This window comes from Bubalus bubalis, chromosome 1 (genome assembly GCF_019923935.1).
Source record: "Bubalus bubalis isolate 160015118507 breed Murrah chromosome 1, NDDB_SH_1, whole genome shotgun sequence".
Taxonomy (NCBI): Eukaryota; Metazoa; Chordata; class Mammalia; order Artiodactyla; family Bovidae; genus Bubalus; species Bubalus bubalis.
In genome coordinates, this window is record NC_059157.1 from 8,550,573 (window position 1) to 8,575,859 (window position 25,287).

General features: G+C 51.8%; 1 protein-coding gene across 1 annotated transcript; it reads left to right on the top strand.

The window, feature by feature from the left end:
* The first annotated feature begins 1,074 nt into the window (after positions 1-1,074).
* Positions 1,075-25,185, top strand: PLAT (plasminogen activator, tissue type). The gene is made up of 14 exons (XM_006075707.4): positions 1,075-1,232; positions 13,589-13,686; positions 14,831-14,873; positions 16,403-16,540; positions 16,778-16,888; positions 17,157-17,331; positions 18,176-18,267; positions 19,628-19,808; positions 20,190-20,275; positions 20,724-20,919; positions 21,013-21,149; positions 21,284-21,424; positions 22,621-22,787; positions 24,347-25,185. The coding sequence occupies exons 2-14, from the start codon at positions 13,612-13,614 to the stop codon at positions 24,503-24,505; spliced, it is 1,701 nt and encodes a 566-aa protein (XP_006075769.3). The 5' UTR covers positions 1,075-1,232; positions 13,589-13,611; the 3' UTR covers positions 24,506-25,185.
* Positions 25,186-25,287: the final 102 nt, after the last annotated feature.

Below are 25,287 nucleotides of genomic sequence, written 5' to 3' on the forward strand. Positions count from 1 at the left end.
ACTCTCCTCAGCCAGCCCCCAGCATCCTTTCCAGCTCCCTTCCTCGTCCTCCTCTCTCACCCTCATGGTGCCTGGTCTCCTCTAGACATCGACATAACAGATGCCACCGACTGCGCCCTGTGACGTGCCAGGGATCTCGCCTGCTTTGTCTCTCTCTAATCCATACATGACCTCAGACGTGAAAGCTCAGCATCATTGAAAAACTTGACTGAGGTCACATCCCTCATGCCCGGTACAGTTGATTCAAGCGTCTGCCTTTCCCTACATAGCTCGGCCCTGGGCCCTGACTTATGAGTCCTCTGCAGGGGGTTACCAAATCCTACGGAGCATTTACGATTAAGAGCAAACTCCAGTACACTAAAACACTTCCCAGTGTCGGGGTGGGCGGGGAGGGATGGAGTTTCTAGCATAGGCAGCTCTGTGGAGTCAGAGCATCAACTCAGCACCCCCACTTGTATTCCCGCAGCCCAACCAGAGATCTCTGGAGCTGAAAAGACCTCAGTAATCAAGGGTTCACTTTATAAAGAAGTGAAATGATTCCCCCCCCTCCACCTCCCCGGGGCGGTGGAGCTAGGAGTGGCTCACTCCAGCCTGGGGCGCTGCAGCTGTGCAGGTGGGACCTGACTACCTCGGCTAACCTTCCACCCCAGCCCCAGGTGTTCCAGCCCGCAGGGCGGCTGGCCCGCCTGGCCCGCTGTTTCAATCTCCTGTGTCCAGAGGGGCAGAGTGACTGCTGGAGATTCCGGAAGAACCCTATCCACTCCGTGTGTCTTTGTTTAGAATTGTAAAAGCCTCTCTCGCCCCGCTGGGGCTTAGAGCTAATGGATCCTCAGGGTCCCTTTAAGGAGGTTGAGACTAGAGTTTGAAAGGAAGATGGTTCTTCGGGTTCCCCTCCAACATCCAACTCCCAAATTCCTGTGATTTGTTGATGACATCAGGACCATGAATAATCAGCCTGGCCCCGAGCCAGGATGGGCTGGGCTGCTTCCATGGGGGAAATTCCTCCCCCTCTTAATGAAAAGAGGCCCGCCCCAGCTTGGCTCCTGCGGGGCCCAGTGTCCACTGGGCATCCTCCTGCCGCAGCGAAGCCCGCCCACCCAGGGCCAGCGACCCCACCCCCTGCCTTGAAATTTAAAGGAGGCTGGAGCCCTGCAGGGAGAGCCAGCCAAGGTCTTGCAGAGCCTGGCACCGAAGACAACGCCTCTGGAGGAGGGAGAAGTCTCAGGCAAACGGTAGGTTGTACTCCGTGCCTTTCTGTCCCTAGCTCCTCTTTTCTCTCTTCAAAGTCTTTCTGAGCCACTGAAGGAACGTTGACACCGAGGGGGCTGACTCCGTCACTCAGGCCAAAAGTGGGGTTCTCTAGAATCCATGTCTGGAGGGCGGTTTCTTTTTGAACGTGCATCCCACAGGGATGGGCTGAAGCGTTTGCGGGGGGCAGCGGCAGTCAGGGCAAGAGAGAGGGCACTAGGGATGTGTCTCCTGAAGCAGAAATATCTGCTTGCACAGGGGAAACTGAAAAGGGTGATCCAGACCTGCTCTAAGTAGATGGTGGGCCCCGCTCATGACTCACGGGCAAGAAACGGGAGACGGGCTGATGGGGTCAGAGCCCAGAGGATCCCGGAGGGTGTGAGCCCACAGGGAAACCTGAGGTGGGGCTGGGCAGGGAGTGACTTGCCCACAGAAGATTCACTAGGTGGGAAGTGCTGGGTGAGAGGAAGGGGGGAAACAGCCAGAGCGAAGCCTCGGAGGCCGGGTTTTGTCCTCTGGCGTTTTGCCCAGGATACGAGGGGAGGGCTCTTTGAGGACTTTTCCAATTACAGAGGGAAATAACACAGAGTCTTCTCTTCCCCAAGCTCTCTACAGGAACTGTATCGGGCTTTCTAGGCTTTCACTGTTATTATCTTTATTTTCTTAACCTGCCAGAGAGGGAGGGAGCGAGGGAAGCAAGGCACTCTCAGGTAACTGATGACATGCTCAAGCCCAAAGCCGTGTGGTGGCGGTGACTGATGTGGACGCAGTGGTGGCCTCCCGCAGCTGGTGGATGACAGAAAAAACATTACGCGCGCGTGTGTGTGTGTGTGTGTGTGCAAGCCCATGAAGAAATTCTGAAATACAGCCGCTATGTGGAGTTTCCTCAGAAGGGCTTCCTAGCAAGTCTTGCCTGGGGGCAGAAGACGTCCCAGGATCTGGGCGCTGACTGGTCCAGAATCAATAGATGACGGTCAGAGGAGCTGCCGGCTAAGTGCTTCCCGTGAGAGCAAAGCCAGACCTGGCGCCAGCAGAGATGCCACAAATAACTGAAATAGGAAGAGCTCTATCCTACCCATCAACTGATTGCACCTAAAACGTTCTCAGAGAGGCCAGCCTGCAATCACCGGCTCTTGTCACGAGCAAGCGAGAGCTTGCTCTCTGCCCGAATGGTCCAGGCTCTGTGCGGATGCTCGGTTTATTTTATAAACCGTCAGATCAGATTCTCCCAGTGAGGCTGCTCTCTGTGGCTTCTGCACTGGCCCGGGACAGTTCCTGCTTCTGGAGGAACAGAAATGGTCCCGTGATTAGTTTTCGCTCGTGGAGGCAGGACTCGGGGACCTGGGGACCTAGTGTGTTGGTGAGCAGAGCTGGTGATCAGTACATTTCCAACGATTGTAAAGAGCAACCCAACCAGACTCCTGGCGGTGTGGCTTGAAGCCATCATCGCCACGAAAGGCCTTTTGGGAGTGGGTGGCCAGGACCACAGGCCATCTGGGAAGTCACTGCCCATGTGGGGCCTGTCTCTACTTCACCTCCAGGTGTTGTTCTTCTGGTCCCGCCTGGGGTTTTACAGCAGCATGAGGGTTGGGCTAGACTGTCGTTTGAGAGGAGCACAGTTGGCTTTAAACTTCCAAAGCTTCCAGAGGGAGGGCAGGCTATCTTGGATCAAAGGCCGAGGGGACAACATGGCTCATGGAATGAATGGTAGGCTTGCTGTGTGTGCTAAGTCGCCTCAGTCGTGTCTGGCTCTTTGGGACCCCATGGACTGTAGCCCGCCAGGCTCCTCTGTCCATGGGAGTCTCCAGGCAAGAATACTGGAATGGACTGCCATGCCCTCCTCCAGGGGATCTTCCCCACCCAGGGATCGAACCAGCATCTCTTATGTCTCCTGCATTGGCAGGTAGGTTCTTTACCGCTAGAGCCACCTGGGAAGCCCAATAGTAGGCTTAGTTCCAGTCAAAGCTCAAAATCCATGTGCCTCTCTGAATACTGAATACCTGGGGGATGGAGGAGGGAACATTTGTATCTTGAGTTGAAGTGTTCAGTTTCAATGACTCCCGGGCATATGCAGTCTCAGAGTAAAATCCGTATTTCCTATGAGTGATTTTCTGCCTTGTTCTGATGATAGCCAGAGTGGACAATGAATGATCGGAATACTCTGTTCGTTCCTTCTTTGGCCTGTTCTCTTTGCACAGAGAAAAACTGTGTCCCTAGTTTGAGGCGGTAAAACTCATCCTAGCCAACCAGCTCCCAAAACCAAGGGCTGGGTCTCCTGTGAAGCCAGATTAAAAGGTGAGGAGGATTCAGGCTCACAGAAAGTTCAAGCTAGAAAGAATCTTCTGAACCATCTGCCCTAGTCCAACCCCCAAGTCCAGGCACAGGGTCTCCTGCTTTTGGCCTAAGCGTCTACTTACATATTAAGGAGAGCACATTTTCTTAGTCATACTTTGTGCATTTTATATTCCACTTTCCCGCCTGCGAAAAACACTTCTATAGAAGGGCATAGAGGGATAGATAAACAAACCTCTTGATCGCCTGAAAGTTGAGACTTAGGACAAAGTGGAAAGGAGCCAGGTGCTGGGCCCACAGCAGGCATTTTACAGTTTTGAAGGTACAACCCAGGCAAGTCCTGGTTTTGATCATGATTCTCCAGAAAGTGATACCGGCAGTTCTTCCTGGGGAACTGGTACAACTGGGGGGTCTTTAGCCGCTGCCCACACCATCCATGCCAACAGCCATGATCTGGAGGGTGAGTCTGGGCCACAAGTCCAGCTGAGCTGCACAGGATAGCTACGTGGTGCTCCACAGTGGCTTGGAGAGGTTTATTTGGGACTTGACCTCTAAGACCTGATTGTGCTTGGAGACGCTGAAAGCCTACTTCAGTATCAAGCTAAACCCAGATACTGGGAAGCCTTGGCATTGAGATCCTTTTCTGCTTATTGAAAGTAAAAGTGAAGTCGCTCAGCTGTGTCCGACTCTTTTCAACCCCGTGGACTGTAGCCTGCTAGGCTCCTCCATCCACGGGATTTTCCAGGCAAGAATATTAGACTAGGGTGCCATTTCCTTCTCCAGAGGATCTTCTGGACCCAGGGATCAAACCCGGGTCTCCCTCATTGTAGGCAGACGCTTTACTGTCTGAGCCACCAGGGAAGTCTTATTCTGCTTATTACATGGCTGTAAATATTCCTTTAATTTCAGTTCAGTTCAGTTCAGTCGCTCAATTGTGTCCGACTTTGTGACACCATGAACCGCAGAACGCCAGGCCTCCCTGTTCATCACCAACTCCCGGAGTCCACCCAAACCCATGTCCACTGAGTCGGTGATGCCATCCAATCATCTCATCCTCTGTCGTCTCCTTCTCCTCCTGCACTCAATCTTTCCCAGCATCAGGGTCTTTTCAAATGAGTCAGCTCTTCACATCAGGTGGCCAAAGTATTGGAGTTTCAGCTAGACATTAGGGAATCCAAGGTGACCTTCTCCTCCGAGGCGCCTACATCCTTAGAACTCTTGGGCTTTTCAAGCCACACTTCCTCCTAGAGACAGCCTCCTAGGGGCGCCCTCCTCGAAGGGAGAGCCTGGGGTGTGTGACTCACACTCCTTTGCACAAGGAAAGGTGTTTGTGCTGAAATTTTAGGGGCTCTGGCTGCTAGCTGCTGTGGGACCCTAAACAGTGGTCCCATTTTAGGGCTTTGTCAGTGACACCCCTCCAGAGCTTGACTCGCTCCCCCTTTGGTTTGATAAACAGACTGCATAGCGTCCATTCCAGAAAGCTGACCAACCCCCACCTCATCAGGAGTGAGCTCCATCCCCTCCTTCACATCCCGGTAGGACCCCTCCTTCCTCTGCCCGGTCACCTCCACCTCCTACCCCACGTCCGCACAGCACAGTGCTGGTGGCACCGAGCTAGGGTTGGCTAGCTATCTGTCTGTCCCCTCCCGAGGCTATGAGGCTTTTCTAATTTTATTTATTTATTTTATTTTTGGTTGCGCTGGGTCTTGGTTGCCTCACTCGGGCTTTCTCTAGTTGTGGTGAGCAAGGGCTCCTCCTTGTCGCAGGGCATGGGTTTCTCACTGTGGTGGCTTCTCTAGTTGTGGAGCATGGGCTCCAGGGCACGCGGGCATCAGCAGTTGCAGCTCATGGTCTCCAGAGCAAGGGCTTAGTAGTCGTGACTCAGGGCCTTAGTTGCTCCAGGGCATGTGGGATCTTAGTTTCCGGACCAGGGATCAAACTTCACGTCCCTTGCTTTGGCAGGTGGATTCTTATCCACTGGGCCGCCAGGGAAGTCCTAGGCTCTGAGGTGTTGAGGATGGAGCTTCTGTGTCTTTATATCGCAGATTCATGCCTGGGGCATGGTTGGCGCTCTTGCTTGGTGGTGCTACAGAATAAGTCACCGCCTATGAGTTCAAGAAGGAGCAGACCAGAGAGCCAGGGCTTCCGGTTGAGGCGGATGGGATGAGAGATCTGATGGATACCAGGAGGATTGCCCCCAAGCCCTCTGGTTAGAGATCTTTGCAGGGGCAGTTCCTTGAAGGTGTGGGGAGAGGGCTTTGTAGGAAGCGAAACCCAGCAACCGACTAGGAATACTCTGAAACAGAAAGCCCGCCAGCCTCTGGCCTTTGCTGGCTATTCACAGGTTGTCCTGTTGACGGGAAAGAGGAACTCGCTTTATTTGGCAGCAAGAGCCTAGTCCTGCCACATGAGCTGGGGGAAAGAGGGGCTTTGGCTTTGTTTTGTTTTCTGAGAAGCCCTGGTTTCCTCCTTTTCTTGCCTCATGTCCCTGGTTCTCAAACACACACGTGGTCTGCATCAGACGGCCTTTATCAGCATCGAGGGCCTGACCTTCCAGTTGCCTTGGCTGCGAAGTCCAGCTTCCTCTGAGAGTCCTTAATAGCCCTGGAATGTGTGGCATAAATAGGCCTGGGAAAGGCAAACAAAAGAAAACAAAAAGATTGAAAAAAAGATAAAAGACACTACCCCGTGATCCGGGAAGTACGGGCTCCTGTTAATACTGATCTGTGCATACAGAAGGGAGGAAACTCGATTTCAGTCATCAGGAATCTGGGTACAGGTCATCGCAAGATGTTCAGATGATCTGGGATGTGGGATTTGGTATTAACACTTGAACTTGATGATGACCCCATAGAACTTGGCTTCCTTTCTAGTCCATGTTCCAGGAGAGGCTGTAAACTTTGGCCTTCCTTCTAAGGGCACTCCTAGCAATAAGTACAATTAACTGTGCTGTGTACCAGCTGTACAAAGGGGCTTTACCTGCTTCTGTCCTAATTGCCAGCACTATCCAGCTGGTGGAAAGGACTGGACCACTAGAAAACCAGGAACACACACAGCCAGTAAGAGGAGGTTGGAGGGACTACGCTCCTTGCATTCAGATTGCCACCCTTCTCCATCAACTCCGAGCACATTCAGAACACGACAGTTCAGCATCAGGACCCAGTAAGAGTCGTGGAAAGAGCGACTAGGGGGTTGTCTATAGAGCTGGTTGCCCTGAGTCCCGACGCCTCCCTTTAGATGTGTTGCGTGAGAGCAGGTTCATTACATTTTTTTTGAAGTTCGATTCTCTCATCCATTAAACAAGAGATAATATTGACTTAAACGATTTAGTGGATGCCTGACCAGCGTCAGCACTCCAGGACCCGATGAGTAAATGGCGTTCATCCAGACGCATTTCTCAAAACTGTGCTATCACGTCACTGCCGCGTGAGTCTCATAAAAGGCGGACAGATTCCGCGTAGGGTGATAAGATGAACGTCTCCGATCGTCTTTTCCTGATTCAAGTGTGTTGAAATCTGGAAGGGAGACTGCAGAATTACCGGGTGATGGCGTATTTCATTACTGGTGGTGATGTTTGCTTTAGGGCGTGGAGGAAACACCAGAAACTGCCTCACTGCAGAACAAACTCTCGGATTAACGTGCGATTGCAGGTTTGCTGAGATTCACTCAGAGATCGTATCTCCTTGCCCTGACTCATGGGATTAGCTTTGCCAGCTTCACTTGCATTTTCTTCACAAGGATCTAAGATTCTCTTGCTTTTACTGGAGGAGACGGCAGGATGGGCTTCTTTTTTCCCAGATCCACAACTGCACTCCCTGAGTCCCTCCAGATAAGCAGGGTTCCCTGGCAGAGGGTGGAGAAGTTCGGTGACGACAATGCCCAGGATAGATTGTTTTGAGTAGGTCAATGTCGTATAAAACTTAGACACAGGTCATGTGCCTATGGGGGCTTCCCAGCTGGCGCTAGTGGTAAGGAATCCACCTGCGAGGCAAGAAACATGAAACACAGGTTAGATCCCTGAGTCGTGAAGATCCCCTGGAGGAGAGCATGGCAACCCACTCCAGTAATCTTGCCTGGAGAAGTCCATGGACAGAGGAGCCTGGTGGGCTACAGTCCATGGGGTCGCAGAGTCAGACACGACGGAAATGGCTTAGCACATATGTAGACATGTATCTATATTTTAAAGATGCTTTGCAGAGAATTCCATCCTGAGTAATGAAGAGGAGATGTGGGAGTGGGTGGGAGGTGCCAGGAGAGGGTTTTATTCTATTTACCTCATTGGAACTGATCCAATTAGATAAGAAAGACTCCTCTCTTGTTCCTTAGGTATAAAGAATTCTGTTCAGAAAGAGAGAAAAATAAGCTTTAGCACACAGGAAATTACCTTTAAAATTGTTTTTTAATTGGCGTATAGTGTATTTGCAATGCTGTGTTTGTCATAGTTATAACTATGATTGTAGCTATAGTGGTTCAGTTATACATACGTTCGTTCTTTTCGCATATAGATTATTATAGAATATTGAGTAGAGTTCCCTATGCTTTACCGTAGGTCCTTATTAGTTATCTATTTTATATATAGTAGTGAGTATATGCTAATCCCAAGCTCCCAATTTACACCCCCTCCCCCGCCTCCCATGTCCCTTTTGGTAAAGAAGTTGGCTTTCAAAATCTGTGAGTGCATTTCTATATTATAAATAAGTTCATTTATATAATTAAAAAATTAGATTCCACATATGAGTGATATCATATGATACCAGTCTTTGACTTCACTTAGTATTACAATCTCTGGGGAAGAGCTAAGAATGGCTTCCGTGATGGCAGTTTTGGAAAATGGTTTCTATTCTGAGAGCATAAACTTTAAACAAAAAGTGTTAGTCTCTCAGTTGTGTCTGACTCTTTGGGAGAAGGAAAGAGCTACAGCCCACCAGGCTCCTCTGTCCATGGGATTCTTCAGGCAAGAATACTGGAGTGGGTTGCCATTTCCTTCTCCAGGGGATCTTGCCAACTCAGGGATCGAACCTGGGTCTCCCACGTTGCAGGTAGATTCTTTACCATCTGAGCCACCAGGGAAGCCCTATAAAAAGGAGGACCCATGTAGGAGGAAGATGGGAATACAGCCGTTACCCATAGAGCTGACGGCTCTGGCCCTGGGCTCTGACACCGGCACAGACACAGGTGCGCTTTTCTGTGGGAGCTCATCCCCAGTTCCCAAAGCCTGGCTCCTCCTCCCATCTCACCACATCTCTTGTCCTGACTCAGTGACGGGCCTTTGCTGTTTCAGGGAGTTCTGACCATCTCTTTTCTAATCTGTTGGCATCCGTCTGGGGCAGAGTGGTTGGGTGTGGGGAGGGAGGGCTATGTTTGTCTTAAAGCTGTGAGTCATTTTGGAGTATTGGTGTTCTTGGAGACTGATTTTCTCTTACTCAGATTTCCAGAGACAGAGGCTTTACGAAGTAATAACAAACCAAGGCTCCTCTTTGCCAAAGATTAAGTGAGCGAGCCTTGCACGCTTGCAAAAATTCAATAGCCGTATCAACTGAACTTTATCTTTCCCTTGTAATTTCCATGGTCCTCCAGCTGGCTCAGTGTTTCTGCTTTGTTTTTGCTGCCAAGAGTAGAAGCAGCTTTAACATCCCAGGAAATGTACTGTTTGTACCTAGAAGCATTGAACTTGATTGGTTGGTCCCAGATCTTTACTGTAGGTCACGTTATGGGATGTGGTTGAGTGTTTACATGAAAGCTCTCATCCCCACACGTAAGTGTTTCACAGATCACACAGCACTTGCATACTCAGAACAGCAGAAATCACAAGACGTCAGCCCTGGAGGAAGCCTTGAGAGTCTAGCGCACTTGGTTTTGCATCCCTGGGAGCAGATTTGATGTCTCCAAACAAAGATGCTTTTTGGAAGGGCAACACATTAAATTTTTTTTTTTTTTTTTTTGGCCATGGCAAACAGCGTGTGAATCTTAGTTCCTCCACCAGGGATCGAACCCATGCCCCCTACAGGGGGAAGCCCAGAATCCTAACCTTTGCATCCCCAGGGAAGTGCCAGCACATTCCTTTTGATACAGTCAAACCATATGTGAAGGAGAGTGTCTATGCTTTTCCCGAGAGCAGGCCTTTCGGGAGCAGCTGGTGGGAACGGGTCATGCGCCGGGCAGTGAGAGACCCTGCAGACAGCCCTCCACTGCACCCCCCAGGCCCTTCCCCCGGCTGTCCTGCTGCGGTTCCCATGGCCTCGCCCCAGCCAGACTCCAGGGCCCATCAATCAGCACTCCCCCTGCCACCACTGCAGAAAGGAGTCCTGTGCTTCTGGCTGGCGAGGTCGGTTTCCCAGCCACAAAGGCATCTTTGGCTCCTGGAGACCAGCCCTCCTCCTTGGTGACCAGACCATTGTTCTCTTCCGGAACAGTCATCGCTCACGGCTGTTCAGGGGCCAGAGAACAGAGTCACTTTGTCTCTGCAGCCAAGAAGGGCCCTGCATGGCTTCTGTACAGATGGGGAGGTGGCAGCAGAGGAGGGGGCACCCTGGAGGCAGAGATTGCAGGCTGGTCCTCCACAAGGATGCCTGCGGGCACAGCCTGCGAATCCAGGCCACACTTTGCTTCCCACATGTCCTGATGTTTCTAACCTGCAGAGATTCTTTGTCAACTTGCCGAGCTCTGTGTCTCCAGAGGTCTGTCTGCGGAGCCATTTGCAAATCTGCAAAAATTGACTTTATGTGCCAAGATGGGCCTGTCAGGGCTGGGGCCTTGGGACCTTGGGGACCAGCGGTCTTAGAATCATTCCATACATGCCCGACCCTGACAGTGATGCTGCTGGTGACTCAGGGATTCTAGTCCCACAAAAGCCAGCCATCCCCGTCCTTGTGGTTTTCTTTTTCTTGTCTTTCCTCCCTCCCTCCTTTCCTTCCTTGCTCTTTTGTTTTTTGGATGTGGACCATTTTTAAGGTCTTTACTGAATTGGTCACAATATGTTTTGGCTTTTTGGCTACGAGGCATGTGGGAATCTTAGTTCCCCGACCAGGGATAGAACTCACACCTCTGGCATTGGAAGGCAAAATCTTAACCACTGGACCCCCAGGGAAGCCCTTTCTTTGCTCTTTTAGTTCTTTGATTCTGGGAAACTATTAAATACAGTAAAAGAAAAGGAACACACCAAAAAGATGACAAGTTTTGGATTTACAAAATGAGCCTGCAAGAGGTTTCTTGTGCTTTATTTCTCAAATCTTCCCTCCTTCCAGTCTCACATGGGCACAGGGCACCTCTCCTTTTGGTGGGAACTTATGGTCTAGGGTTGAGGTCCACAACTCCCCAGCGTCCTGAGTGCTTCCTGAATTTCTGGGGTCACTCGCTCTTTGTCCAGACGCTGCCCCCAGACCTCTGCACCTCCCTCCCCACAAAGGCAATACCAGGACTCGCTTTGCCTCCTTGTCTCGCTCCCTTGTCTCGGGAAGGCGCTGACTGAAGGCAGGATGACTCATTTCTTTGTCATCCTCTCGCCCTACTCGGCCCGTCCAGCTATTCCCATCGCTTCTGTGCAGCAAGGATGGAGCGTCACATGGTTTGTGTGAGGCTCTTTGGCACTGGGTCAGCTCCAGGCCTCGCAAGGCCAGAGAAGCAGAGGAAGATAAGGACTGACAGAAGATAGGCTCCGGCTGTCCCAGAGCAGAAGACAAAAATACGCCCCTTCTGCTGAGTCTTCAGTTGCAAAAGGGTCTGAGGCACTGCAGCTGTTGGATCCTTTACCCTCAGGCCTAAGTGCATCCCTCCCCCTATCAGCCCCCTCCCCGCCCAGGGGGCCCCTCCCCCCATCTGTCCAATGAATGCAGAGGTCTTAATGCTCCACTTGTCACTTTGCCATTTTCCAGCATCTAGACTTCTGCTTCATGTAGGGCCCATTCACGTGCCCCTTGAATGTGCTCCATTCAAGGAGGACCTTGAATTCTTGAAATGACACAGTCACTTGATGACGGGCATCCAGAGAAAAGACAAGCCCCCCATCTGGGGGGAACAAACTTGCTGGAAGCCCTGGCTTATTGTCAGACAAGAGGAAGAGGAGCCAGGTGCCCCAGTCGCAGGCTGGTTCATTGCTTCATTCAGAATTTCTGCCAAGAGCCCTGGGCAGGCAGACCTCTCCCCATCCCAAGGCTTGGCTGAGATAATAAAGCTGGGACACCTACAAATATGTGAAACACGATTAACAGCAGGAAGAGAGAGGGGGAATGTGTTTATGAAGAGCTATTTTTAAAGATTCAAAGTACCCGGATAATTGGGGAAATTTTGAGAAAGGGGAAACTGGAGGACTGCTGAGCACCAAAGTCAGGGGTGATGGCCTGTGATCTGAAGACTCCCCACTCCGGGTCCTGTTCGGATGCCCTCGACCCCTAGGTCTTCCTTCTGAAGCTGCCTGGGACCAGCAAATGCCAGCAGGCTTCCTGCTCTGGGTGAGAAAAGGTCCCACCCCACTCCCCAGCCCCTGCAGAACATCCTGCCCTACCCGGGAAGGGCCTCCCCCCGGGGACAGGCCAAACTGGAACAAAGACCCAGATCCTGGCTTCTTTCTATTTCTTGCGTAGATAGGGAGGGGCGCGCTGGTTGGCAAGACGCCCTTTGAGCCCGAGGAATCTTCCCGGACAGTCCCGTCCCCCTCCTCCTCCCACAGCTCTGTGCGTGCCTTGCCTGTCACCAGTGGCCGCAGGTCACTGGGGCACAGATCGGCTCCCACCAGCCTCCTGCTCCTTGTTTTCTCATCCTTGCTCTGAAGGGGGCTTATGGCCATGTGACAGGACAGCATCTCTAACAGAAAGGAGCCCGAGCCAGCGCCGGGGTCAAAGTCCTGGGTGCTCCGAACCAAGTGGGCCCTGCGGATGCTTGGGATGAAGGGAGTGGGAGGGGTGGGAGCAGAGTTGTTGTGACTGAGGGGAAATGAGTCAAGGGAAGAAGAAGAGCCCTGGTTTAATCCTTGCCGACGAGGGAGCGAGTGAGGCTGCCAGACCACAAAATAACACCCCAACCGACTAACCCACTGTGAGCAGCTGAGGGCCGGAGCCCTAGCTAGGACCAGGCAGATGGAACCAGGGACGTGGGGCCAGGAAGATTTGACTTCGAACACCCAAACCAGATGCCGCCCCTCCTCTCTGCAAAACTGCACTTCACAGGGCCTGACTATTAAAGGAGGCCAGCTTCCCGATGGAGCAGGGAGGCAATGATGGAGGAGATTTCCCTTTGTTGGACAAGGAGATGTGGAAGTCCTCTGGGACTGGGCTCAGGCCATCTGAGGAGAGCTGGCTCTGAGATATGCCAACCCCAGATCTCCTTTGATTTCCTCTAAAAAGGTCAGAGAGGGGACACTGCTGTGGGTCCATCTAGTCAACCGCAGGGCAGGAGCTCACTTCAAGGGAAACTGGGCTGCAGCCAGTGCCAGAGGTGATGTCAGCCTTCAGCCCACAGAGATGTCTGAACAAAGCCATCTTCCAGCAACCCGTGTCCATCGCTAGATGCATGGATAAGCAAGATGTGGTCCATTTAGTCAGTGGGATATTATCCAGCCTTAAAAATGAAGGAAAGTCTAACCCATGTTACAGCACGGATGGACCTGAGATCATCATGCCCAGTGAAATCTCAGACACAAAAGGACAAATATAGTATAAGTCCATTTGCATGAGGCACCTGGAGTAGTCGGATTCATGAAAAGAGTGGGTAGGATGGTGGTTTCCAGGGGAGCAGGGATTTGGGGTTTTTGGGGTACAGAGCTTCAGTCTGGGAAGATGAACGTTTGGAGTTGGATGGTGGTTATGGTTGCACAACCATGTGAGTGAACTTAATGCCGCTGAACTTACCCTCAGAAGTGGTGAAAATGGAAAATATTTGTGTTCTGGGTATTTAACCACAAATATATACATGAGAACAAAAACACCATCTCCCAGACGCTGGCCGCGGCCTCTCCTGCCCTGGGAGCCAATGCTGGGAGGACCGACTGGCTTCTGAGCTCTGCTGCCCGCTGGGACCTCTCACGTCTCACGCTTATTTCCCCCTCTTCTTCCAGAATTTGTGGGACGCTCTGAGGAAATGATGAACGCAATGAAGACAGAGTTCCTGTGCGTGCTGCTGCTCTGTGGAGCCGTCTTCACGTCGCCCAGCCAGGTAGGTGTGCACTCGTGTCTGTGCTGGGATACACCGGGACACACTCCCCTCGGTGGACAAGGCTTGAGATCCAGGCTTCTGGTGGGAACCCTGCGCATCATTCTGACTCGAGTAAGCTCTGCCGCTCCGTGGCTTCTTTGGAGCTGTTTTTCAAGGATTTGCTTGAATGAATCCATGAAGTTTTTTTTTTGTTTTTTTTTTTACAAGTTTTTTTGGCTGTGCTGGGTCTTTGCTGCTGCACCGGGGCTTTCTCTAGTTTTGGAGAGCGGAGGCTACTCTTTGTTGAGGTGCATGGGCTTCTCATGGCGATGGCATCTCTTGTTGCGGAGCATGGGCTCTAGGCACACTGGCTTCAGTAGGTGCAACACAGATGCTCGTAAGTTGTGGGTCTCAGGCCCTAGAGCATGCAGCCTTCAGTACCTGTAGCTCCCGGGCTCTAGAGCACGGGCTCAGTAGTAGTGGTGGATGGGCTTGGTTGCTCCGTGGCACGGGGGATCTTCCCAGACTAGGGATCGAACCTGCGTTGGCAGGTGGATTCTTATGCACTGAGCCACCTGGGAAGTCAGAATCTGTGAAGTTTTTATAAAAGTGCAGGCGCTGTGAGCAAGCTGCCCATGTATTGCTTACCATCTAGTTAGGACGTGCTCTCCAAAGATCCCCAGCAGCTAAGAGCATCATTCAGGCCAAGCCCGTGATTCAGGCCAAGTGAGCGATGCCCACACAGCAGGATTTTAGAGACGGGGAGTGTGGATGGTTACACGGAGGAGATGGCGTGATGGCACACATCCCCACTAACCCACGGGTGGCTATTTTCATCTACAATTAATTAAAATGAAATGAAACTTAAATTCACTTCAGTTACATGACATAGGAGTGCTCAGTCGTCACGTGTGACCAGCGGCTGACGTATTGCATGGCACGGGTATTAAACCTTTCACCACTGAGAAAGTCCTTCTGGATAGGACTAGGCTAGAAAGGGAAAAAGGATCAGAGGGGAAGACAGGTGTGCACATTGTACCTGGGCCAGGTACTTGAGAGGGATGCTCTGGACAGGTGGGTTGATGGCAGTCTTCTGGTTTGACCACCTTTATTCTTCAGACACCTGCATGTGCTGACCCTTCCTCCGCCCCTGGTTTCTTTACAGGAAACCTACAGACGACTCAGGAGAGGCGCCAGATCGTACAAAGGTGAGACGTCGCTGGGGTGGAGGGCGGCCCACAGAGGCAGGGTCAGGGTCAGGGTGCCTGAGGCTCCACGTGACCTGCTTACTCAAGCTCCATGAAAGTCAGAGTCTGCAGAGATGCCTGTGTCCTCTCTTATCACTCACACAGGAACAGGTGTGCTGGCAAGGTGCCAGGATGTCAGGGAGTCACACACTGCTGGGAGCCCAGTGGCCCAAAGACCAGTTACACAGATGAGAACGGAGCCCAGAGAGCCTGAGTGACTTGCCCAGGGTCACACAGCCCCCAGGCCGCAGGGTTCTCCAGGGCCTTTCCCTGGACTGTGATCCCCTCCCTCCCCGGACTCCACACAGCATCTCTGTTAACTAACTTCTCTGTGCCTCTGTTGCTTCGGTTGGTAATTCAGAGACGACCAACCTGGGTTTCTTTATTTCACGGCAGTGCTGTGGGAAGATCTTCTCTGTAAGGCCATGTCTAGAGTTGAGACTAAAACTGCATGCACCATTCCCACTAGGATTCCAAGAATAAAAGATGCTTAGGCCCGAGTGTCTTGAACCTGATATGAAGAACTGCAGGTCCCAAATTACCCCTCCTCCCTCAGGACCTACTTCCCTTGGGTCTGGAAGGCTCTGCAACACCCGCTTAAGGTGGAAGCTTCCCCAGAGTGAGTCACGGCTTAACTCTCACTGCCTGTGGCATCAGAGAGCTCGGCCTTTCCTGCCCTCCTATCTTGGCGCCAACAGGCCCGCTGAAAGAACAGCAGTGCCACTTACCATGAGCCCATGTCACTTCCTCAATCCACTAAAGGTTATAGACTTTTTGAGCTGGCATTCTGATTTGCAAACAGAGAGAGAAAAAGGGAACACCTATTAATGGGACTCTTTCAACTATTTTCATTATACCAGAAATACTAACGGAAGTAGCACATTTTCTGCATAGACTAAAATATCACTTTTCTTTGTCTGGGGCCAGAATTGCATCATCTCAGTGTGAAAATACTCATGTGAATCCAAAGTTCTTGTAGGCAATTGCATACATGTGCCTCTTTTTTGATGAATTAAAATGAAAAATTAGAGTATTACTTAATAAATGTGTCTTGATGAATAAATTCTTTCAAAATAAGGTCCCATCAGAGGAAAAACAATTAAAGAGGTCTTTCTTAATTGTTTTTCACTAGTGGGTTTCATGTTTCAGTGAAACTAACATAAGGAGACAGTAGAAATATGCCATTATATTTTATTACTTATTTCAAGAAAATAACTGATTTTCATGGGAAATTAAATGTAAAGGTCACATAGTCATATGGAAAATAATATTGGCACATCCCCCTAATAAGCTGGATTTGAAAGTGGTTTTTTTTTAAATTTTAAATGAAAGGGGTCTTTGGTGACAAAATATGGGATATTTGTTGTCTTCTGCTGAGAGCAAGGAAGGACTAAAGGATGGATTTTCCTGAGACTGAGCAGGACAAAGAGGGGAAGCGTCAGTGTGGGGTGAGTGGGGCCCTAAAGAGGCCGGCCTGTCTGTCGTTACAGTGACCTGCAGAGATGGAAAAACGCAGATGACATACCTCCAACACGAGTCCTGGCTGCGACCCCTGCTCAGGGGCAACCAAGTGGAGCACTGCTGGTGTGACGGCGGCCGGGCCCAGTGCCACTCGGTGCCCGTCAGAAGTGCGTGTCCACGGTCCCCAGCCCGCCCAACCCTCTAATAGGGCCTCAGTTTGCTCATCTGTAAAATGGGAGAACAGTCGTATAGACTGTGGGGTCAGCTGTCAAGAGTCAATGAGTTTGGTTTCTGTAAAGTGCTCAGAATTGCGCCTGTGGGGAGGGTGCCCTCTTCAACTTTGACTCATGTATTCTTGGGGTGCCTGGAGAGTAATTCGGGGTTCCCTTGCTTCTACTTGGCAGGTTGCAGTGAACCTTGGTGTTTCAATGGGGGGACGTGTCGGCAGGCCCTCTATTCTTCAGACTTTGTCTGCCAGTGCCCGGAAGGGTTCATGGGGAAGCTCTGTGAAATAGGTGAGTGGCGGGCGGGTGTCTATGAGATGAGGACCTACCAGGGGAAATCCCACCTGCAAAATGATGCAGAAAGGAGAGCAAAGTGTGGTGTGATGACAGAAGAGTTGGAGTGGGGTGGGATCCCCTGAGGGTGCTCAGAGCCCCGGGATTGAGTCTGGAGCCTGGCGCTGCCTCTGCAGGGATGACAGAGGCGGCGCTGAGCCCCCCGTGGAAACTAAATGAAAAGGGGGCTCACGTGGGATGTGTCACGTGTCCCGCTTCCCATCAGATGCTACCGCCATGTGCTATAAGGACCAGGGTGTCGCCTACAGAGGCACGTGGAGCACGGCGGAGAGCGGGGCTGAGTGCGCCAACTGGAACAGCAGCGGCCTGGTCATGAAGCTGTACAGCGGGCGCAGGCCCAACGCCATCAGGCTGGGCCTTGGGGACCACAACTACTGCAGGTGAGGCAGCCTCCTTGCCCCCGGAGGGTTTCCTCTGGTGAGAAGCTGGGGCAGTCACGCAAAGACCTGTGCCAGGGTTTCCAGAGGAGCAGAACCCACAGGAGGCACACATATACAGAAACAAAGATATACATGCTCGTGGTGGTTCAGTTGCTAAGTCGTGTCAGACTCTTGTGACCCCTTGGACTGTAGCCTACCAGGCTCCTCTGTCCATGGGATTCTCCAGGCAAGAATACTGGAGTGGGCTGCCATTTCCTCTCCAGAAAGATATATCTATAGATATAGATATAGATACATATATACCTATATAAAGAGATATAAATATATTTCTATCTACATAAAGAGATTTATTTTAAGGAATTGGCTTTCATGACCGTGGGGCTAGCAGGTCTGGAATCCATAGGCAGCTCCCTCCCCAAGCTGGAAATTCAGACCCAACTTGACACTGCAATGTGAGACAGAATTTCTCAGCTTTTGCTCTTAATATGCCTTCAGCTGATTGGATGAAGTTAGCTGACCATCTACATGAACCACATGGACACATCCCTTTCCAGCACCACCAAGGCTGGCGTTTGATTGAATGACTGGGTGCAATAGCCCAGCCAAGTTAACACATAGAGCTTATCATCACAGTCCACCCCTTGTCAACGTGGCAGCCATATGCATCTCTGTAAACCATGTTTAATCTCCCAATAAAGGTGATTACAAAGTCATACCTCCACCCAACACAATCCGACTCTCCTATGTACAACAAACATAAATAACCCTCTCCCCAGAAGACAGTGAAGAGTCCTTGGCCTGAGAAACAGGGTTAACTGTTCACTTCCCCTGGCCTTTTTTTCAGAAACCCGGACCAAGACTCAAAGCCCTGGTGCTACGTCTTCAAGGCAGGAAAATACGTCTCTGAGTTCTGCAGCACTCCAGCCTGCACTAAGGGTAAGTGCAGCCTCCCCAGGGCCCCTACGGCCTCATGGAGTCCCGGGGGGTGGGGTGGGGAAGGGAGATCTAGGGAGATCTCAAGGAAAGGCTGATGGTCCTTCTGCAAATGAAGAGACAAAGGAGCGAATTGGTCAGTCACTTTGGCATCAGAGGAAGGAAGTCAAGAGGCTTAGGTCCTCATCAGGCTTGGCCTCTAACTACCTGTTTGACCTGGAGCCGCTCTCTGCACCCCGCTGACCCTCAGTTTCCTTGTGGACAGAGAAGATGGGGCACTACCGGTGGTTTTCAGTCCTTGTGGGAGTGTGCAAGTTCTTTCTTTTTTGATTAATTGGCCTATTTCTCAAGATCTCGCTCTGTCTCTGAAGACTTTTAATGTGAGAAAATTTCCCAGATTTAAAAAGTACTCAGCTACAAAAAGGCACCATGAGTTCAGTGGTGCTTTCCCAAATAATGATGCTATTTAATCACAATAGTGTAAAAATATGTTTCAAAGTTCTAAATATACATGTATAAAAATGTACATTCAGGCTACAAGTGACGCTGATAGACTTGTGAATTTGAGAGCTCTTTAGAGTAACTTTAATCCTGGAGAAGGGAAGAGCTACCCACTCCAGTATTCTTGCCTGGAGAATCCCTGTGGACAGAGGAGGCTGGTGGGCTACAGTCTATGGGGTCGCACAGAGTTGGACACGACTGAGCGACTAAGCAGAGCACAGCACAGTGTAACTCTAAAGCATCCTGCCCACCCCTAGATCTGGCATAAACTGGGACTCACTGGTGCCGATGCTCTCAAAGGCCCCTCCTCACTGGGTTACCGGTGCCTGCTAGCGTCCTGTGTCAGTTTCAAATGGGGAGAAAAGAGGGTAAAATGGGGGCAAATACGCAGTATTTGAAGGTTCATACTCTTGCTTCCCTTCCAAGTCCAATAAATCCTTCAAAGCCCTGGCAGACAAAATCCGAAAAAACTGGGCCTGCACACATGTCCCCCCCCCCCCCCACAGAAGACCCCAGGTTGACAGCAGCCTGTCAAGTAGAAACAAGGAAACCCTTAACAGCCTTCCAAGCAGCTCTAATCAATCCCCACTAGCTGAACTGGACAGCCTTTCCTGAACCTGAATATCCCTCAGAGTCTCCCTTAACGCAGCCCAGTGATGGTGGGGGCTGGCACCAGATGGAACCGCTGACCACCCTGAGCGAAAGCATTTGAAGGAGAGTAAAGGCCGAGGTGGGCAGGCTGCCCCCACCCAGCCCGGGGCGCCCCAGGCCGCAGCCCCAGGCTTCAGGCCCTGCTGCAAACCCCACTTGCTGCTTGGGCACTTCAGCGGCTGTGTTTCAGTTTGGATTTCCTGCGTTCCAGTTGCAGAAGAAGATGGGGACTGCTACACTGGAAACGGGCTGGCCTACCGCGGCACCCGCAGCCGCACCAAGTCTGGGGCCTCCTGCCTCCCGTGGAATTCCGTGTTCCTAACCAGCAAGATTTACACCGCCTGGAAGAGCAACGCGCAGGCTCTGGGCCTGGGGACGCACAACCACTGCAGGTGTGCCTCCTGGACCGCGGGGGCGTGTCTGCGCGGAGGGCGGGGCGGGGCCAACGCGGAAAATCACACGTGAAAGGCAGGTGGGTGGGAGGCAACGGCTGCTATGGTCGGACCCATATCCCAAGCTAAGAGGGGCTGCCCTCACCTGCTCCATCCTCCCGAGGGACATCTGGGAGCACATCCCAGCACAGCTGGGAGATGAGAACAAAATGCAGAAGATAGGAATGATTTCCTAGGTGGTGGTGAGGGATCTATGGCAGAGCCCCCCTCCAGGGCTCAGGATTGTCCCCCACCCCTCCCCGCTCCCCGCCCCGCAGTGGGCCGCCTTCCCCTCTTCTCTGGCTTGTGATGCGATTGGAAACCATCCCTCCTCACGCCCAGGAATCCGGATGGGGATGCCCAGCCTTGGTGCCACGTGTGGAAGGACCGCCAGCTGACCTGGGAGTACTGTGATGTGCCCCAGTGCGGTAAGGCCAGCTCCCCTCACCCAGCATTATTCTTGCCTGTGTCCTCCGCCGCTTCCCACATCTGGGAAGCTGTCTGGTTCAGGCTACGCAGTGGCCCGCTTTTCAGGAAGGCTGGACCTGGGTGGGGAGGGGGCTTGCCTGGCTGGAGCCATGGTAGATGGCAACGCTGTTGGGCAGGTGATGGGAGGGGCAAGAGAAAGGAAAGGATACAGCCATTTCTCATGGATGGCATCGGGCTCCAGGCTGCTGTCTGGAGATGCCTTGTTAGTAGTGATGGCAGCCTGGATGTGAGGAGGAGGGAAGCAGAGGCTCCGTCACTCTGTACAGATGCTGCAGAAGTGCAGCCGTGGGTGGAAACCCGGGTTCCCAGAGGAGACACTGGCCTGGGGCTTGGGGACCTCACCCAGGCCCGCAGGTCTGAGACCGCGCTCTGTCCTCCCCCCCACAGTTACCTGTGGCCTGAGAGAGTACAAGCGGCCCCAGTTCCGCATCAAAGGAGGCCTCTTCGCCGACATCACCTCCCACCCCTGGCAGGCCGCGATCTTCGTCAAGAACAGGCGGTCCCCGGGAGAGCGGTTTCTGTGTGGGGGTATCCTGATCAGTTCCTGCTGGGTGCTGTCGGCCGCCCACTGCTTCCAGGAGAGGTAGGAATGCGCACCTAGCCGGCCTGCCGTCCCGCTAAAGCCTCGGACCAGGCCCGATACAGAAGAGCATCCTCACACCTGTTTCTCCATCAGGTACCCGCCTCACCATCTCAAGGTGTTCCTGGGCAGGACGTATCGGCTGGTCCCTGGAGAGGAGGAGCAGACGTTTGAAGTAGAAAAATACATCATCCACAAGGAATTTGATGATGACACTTATGACAATGACATCGGTAAGACGTCCGGCTCTCCCTGGCCCCAGTTAGACCCCCCAGACCCACACTGCCCTCCTCCTCCTCCCAGGCCCCCGGCCCCTCCTTCCCCTCCCCGGAAATCCCCACTCTCTTCCTCAATCCCCCTCTCCCAGCGCTGCTGCACCTGAAATCGGACTCGCTGACCTGCGCCCGGGAGAGCAGCTCCGTCCGCACCATCTGCCTCCCAGACGCCAGCCTGCAGCTGCCCGACTGGACGGAGTGCGAGCTGTCCGGCTATGGGAAACACGAGTCCTGTGAGTGGGAGGAAGTCGCCGTGCCATCCTGTCTGTCTGGGGGCAGCGTGGGGGGCGGGTGCTGACCAGAGAGAGGAAAGAGCGGTCCTGAGAGTGTCCAGTCCAGCCCCGGGGCAGGCTCTGCCGCTATGATAGTCTGGGCAAGTTCCTGCTAAGTGAAGCCCTGCCATCCACCTTCCAGCCAATGGCCCAGTCGGTCAAGAGAGAGGTCTGAATGGCAGGAGAGCTTTAAAGGCTGAAGATTTCAAGGAGGTTTCGATAAAACATGGAGTGAGCTTAGTTAAGGGTGTGGTTCCTAGACTCTGCCTGCCACCCAGTAGCCCTCACCCTGCACCTGGCGAGCCCTGTGATCCAGGTGTGGATTTTTCATTTCATGTTGCTCCAAGCCTCAGTTTCCTCATTGGTAAGAAATGAATAGATTGTATGAGGCTTAAATGAGATATTAGGTTAAACCAGTGGTTCTCAGCTAGGGTGCTCTTGCCCGCTAGGCAACATGTGGCAATGTCAGTTATTGTGACGACCCAGGATGGAGGTTTATACCCACATTTAGTGAGTAGAAGCCAGTGAAGCTTCCTGGTGGCTCAGATCGTAAAGAATCCACCTGCATTGCAGAAGACCCTGGTTTGATGCCTGGGTCGGGAAGATCCCCTGGAGAAGGGCATGGCAACCCACTCCAGTATTCTTGCCTGGAGAATCCCATGGACAGAGGGGCTTGGTGGCTACAGTCCATGGGGTCGCAAAGAGTCAGACATGCCTGAGGGACTAAGCACGCGGGCACACAAAAGCCAGGGATGCTGACAGACATCTGCAATACACAGTGCAGCCCCTGCAGAACTGTTCAGTTCAGTTCAGTTCAGTCACTCAGTCGTGTCCAACTCTTTGCGACCCCATGACTCACAGCATGCTAAGCCTCCCTGTCCATCACCATCTCCCAGAGTTCACTGTGATCTGGCCCCAAATGGCACTTGTGCTGCTCTTGAGAAACCCTGGGTGAAACTCTATGAAATTGCCATAGAGTTTGCCCACCCTTCTGCAGGTCAAAAGGGTAATACATTGGCAATTTCATAGGATTCAACTTAATACACGTAAAAGACTAATCAGTATTAGCTATCATCACAAAGTTCAGCTTTCTCCTTCCAAAAGGTTTTTAAATAACTTTCCCTAAAGCCACAAGCTGTCTTCCTGTTCTCTTTCAGCTTCTCCGTTCTTTTCCGAGCGGCTGAAGGAGGCTCACGTCAGGTTGTACCCATCCAGCCGCTGCACTTCCCGACACTTGTTTAATAGGACCGTCACCAACAACATGCTGTGTGCCGGAGACACACGGAGCGGCGGGGACCACACAAACCTGCACGATGCCTGCCAGGTAAACGCCGGCGGCTCTCCTCTCCTGAGCACCCCCCATCCAAGGGCAAAAGTGTTCCTCAGCCAACTGGTTCCTAACCAAGAAAAAAAAAGTTACAGCCAGAAAGCAGTGATTCATCTGGGGCTGGGGGATGGGATCTAGATGAGAGCCTCAGAGAATAAAGCAACTGGAGCCAAGATCAAAGTCACCCAAACTGAAGACATCTAAACGGCAGTAAATTTCCCCAATGTCTGTGCCGGAACCCCCGCCTGGTACAGGATTTCCTGTAAGCCCAGGCAATTAAACAACTATCAAAGTGATGGATAAAGCCACACAAGTTAAGACAGCTTTGGTTTCTGTGGGTGCTGGGGAATCGGGGTCTCTTGGGTAGCGTGGGAGGAATGGCAGCTTCCTGGAAATAGGAGAGAGATGACCTGTGAGAAAGAAGTTTTAGGAACTCGCTTTCAGCCCTCTGATGAGGTTTCCCCCTGGGAAAGCACACCATTACAGGGTCTCTGGGTTGGCGTCCCCATCAGAGCTGGTACGTACCTGTATTTCATGATAACTCTGAGTGTAAGACACAGACCAGTGTAAGGTAGGACCTAATGGAGCAAAGGAACCCTCAATGCGGGGCTGTTTTCATGTCCACTGTGCTGCGGGCTCTCACTGAGGCTGGGGGACGGGGGCGTGGCTGGAGGCAGTGGGGCTGCGCGCTCCCACTGAGGGGTGCCCAGTTCTGATGCGGGGATCACACCCGCATCTCCTCCTCTTGCCTACGTGACAGCCTTTGGTCTCTTTTTGAAAGGTTTTCTCAGACACCTCCACCACCTAGTTTGACAGTCATAAAAGGTTGTGTGCAAAGTGAAACCATGATCTATCAGCTAGCGTCAAGTTAAAAACAAGTCATTTCAATTAAATAAGACAATAACAGCTAATGATTGCCAAGAGTTCTACTAAATGCCCTACATTGTTCTCAGGAGCTTTTCAAGCTTTCTTCCAGTTCATTCCCATAACCTCATAAGGGAAGTACTATGATTTCTGTTTTAGATTATTATTATTTAGTATCATTCAGCTAAGAATACTGAAGTCCAGTTGCCTAGGGCCACACAGCTAGTGGTGGCTTTACCACCCGCTGGGGACGAGGTATCGCTAGTGGTAAAGAATTTGCCTCCCGGTGCAGCAGACGCAAGAGACCTGGGCTCGATCCCTGGGTTGGGAAGGTCCCCTGGAGAAAGAAATGGTAACCCACTCCAGGATTCTTGCCTGGAAAAAGCCCATGGACAGAGGAGCCTGGTGGGCTACCGTCCATGTGATTGGAAAGAGTCCGACATGACTGAGCACTTGTCAGCAATGTCTGAGCTCAAGTCCACTTTACAACAAAACTACACCCTAATTCTGTAATGGTCCGAGATTGGGGAGGTAAAATTTCCCTCCCTGAAACTGAGCACGTTGAAGGATACATATTAGTGCCTCATATTAGTGGTATGTAGAATACATATCAGCACTATAAGCATTCACCCTAACATCCCCGCAAAGAGTCTGCACTTTTGCACACAGCTGACCTCTTCTCCCTTCTGCAGGGTGACTCGGGCGGCCCCCTGGTGTGTATGAAGGACAACCACATGACCTTGGTCGGCATCATCAGCTGGGGCCTGGGCTGCGGGCGGAAGGACATCCCGGGTGTGTACACCAAGGTGACTAACTACCTGGACTGGATTCGAGACAACACACACCCATGACCAGGAACACCCCGTTTCCCCCTACGTCACAGAGACCCCGCTTCTCCCACCTCTGAAGACTCACCGCGGCAGGGCCTTCTTCACACAGCAGAAGTGGGGGGAGGGTGTAGTTTCACAGGTACTTTTCCATTTTGGAAGTTTTCAGGGCTTAAGGGCTGAACTGTACTGTCAGACGGGAAGATGGATAAACGCCAGTCCCTCGTGGAAAACCACTCCCCAGGGCGGAAGCCCGCTTCCTCCTCTATGCATACGAGCGTCTTTGGAAAGGGGACCACAAAGATGAAAGCATGTCTCAGTAGGCAAAGATAACTCGAGCCTTCGGGAAAGAAGGGTTAGACGTATTCTACTAGAAATAGAATGTCTATTTATAGTCCCAAGGAAGCCCAGCAGGAACCTCCTACCCAGGGATGGGCTGGCTGGCCAGACCACGTTCCTCGACTCCAGCCCTTAAGTCAAGTGTTGGGCTCTCCTTTTGCAGCTCTTGGAGGGAATCCTGTTGTGTATAGTGTAATTCTTTTTCTTTATATGTTTCATGATAGAACCAGGAGACACGTATCATTTTAATAACTGATAAACTAGGCTCTCGCATATTTATATCAGTTCATTTTTGTTTGTACTCTGTTGCCACTACCTGTATGATACCGTACTGGAATAATAAATTCTGATATATTTTTCACATATCTTCCCCAATCAGAGTGGACTCTTCCTGTTACACACAGTACCTTCACAGCTTTTATTCCTTACTCACGTCCACATTCTTGGAATCATTGGGAATATTTCCT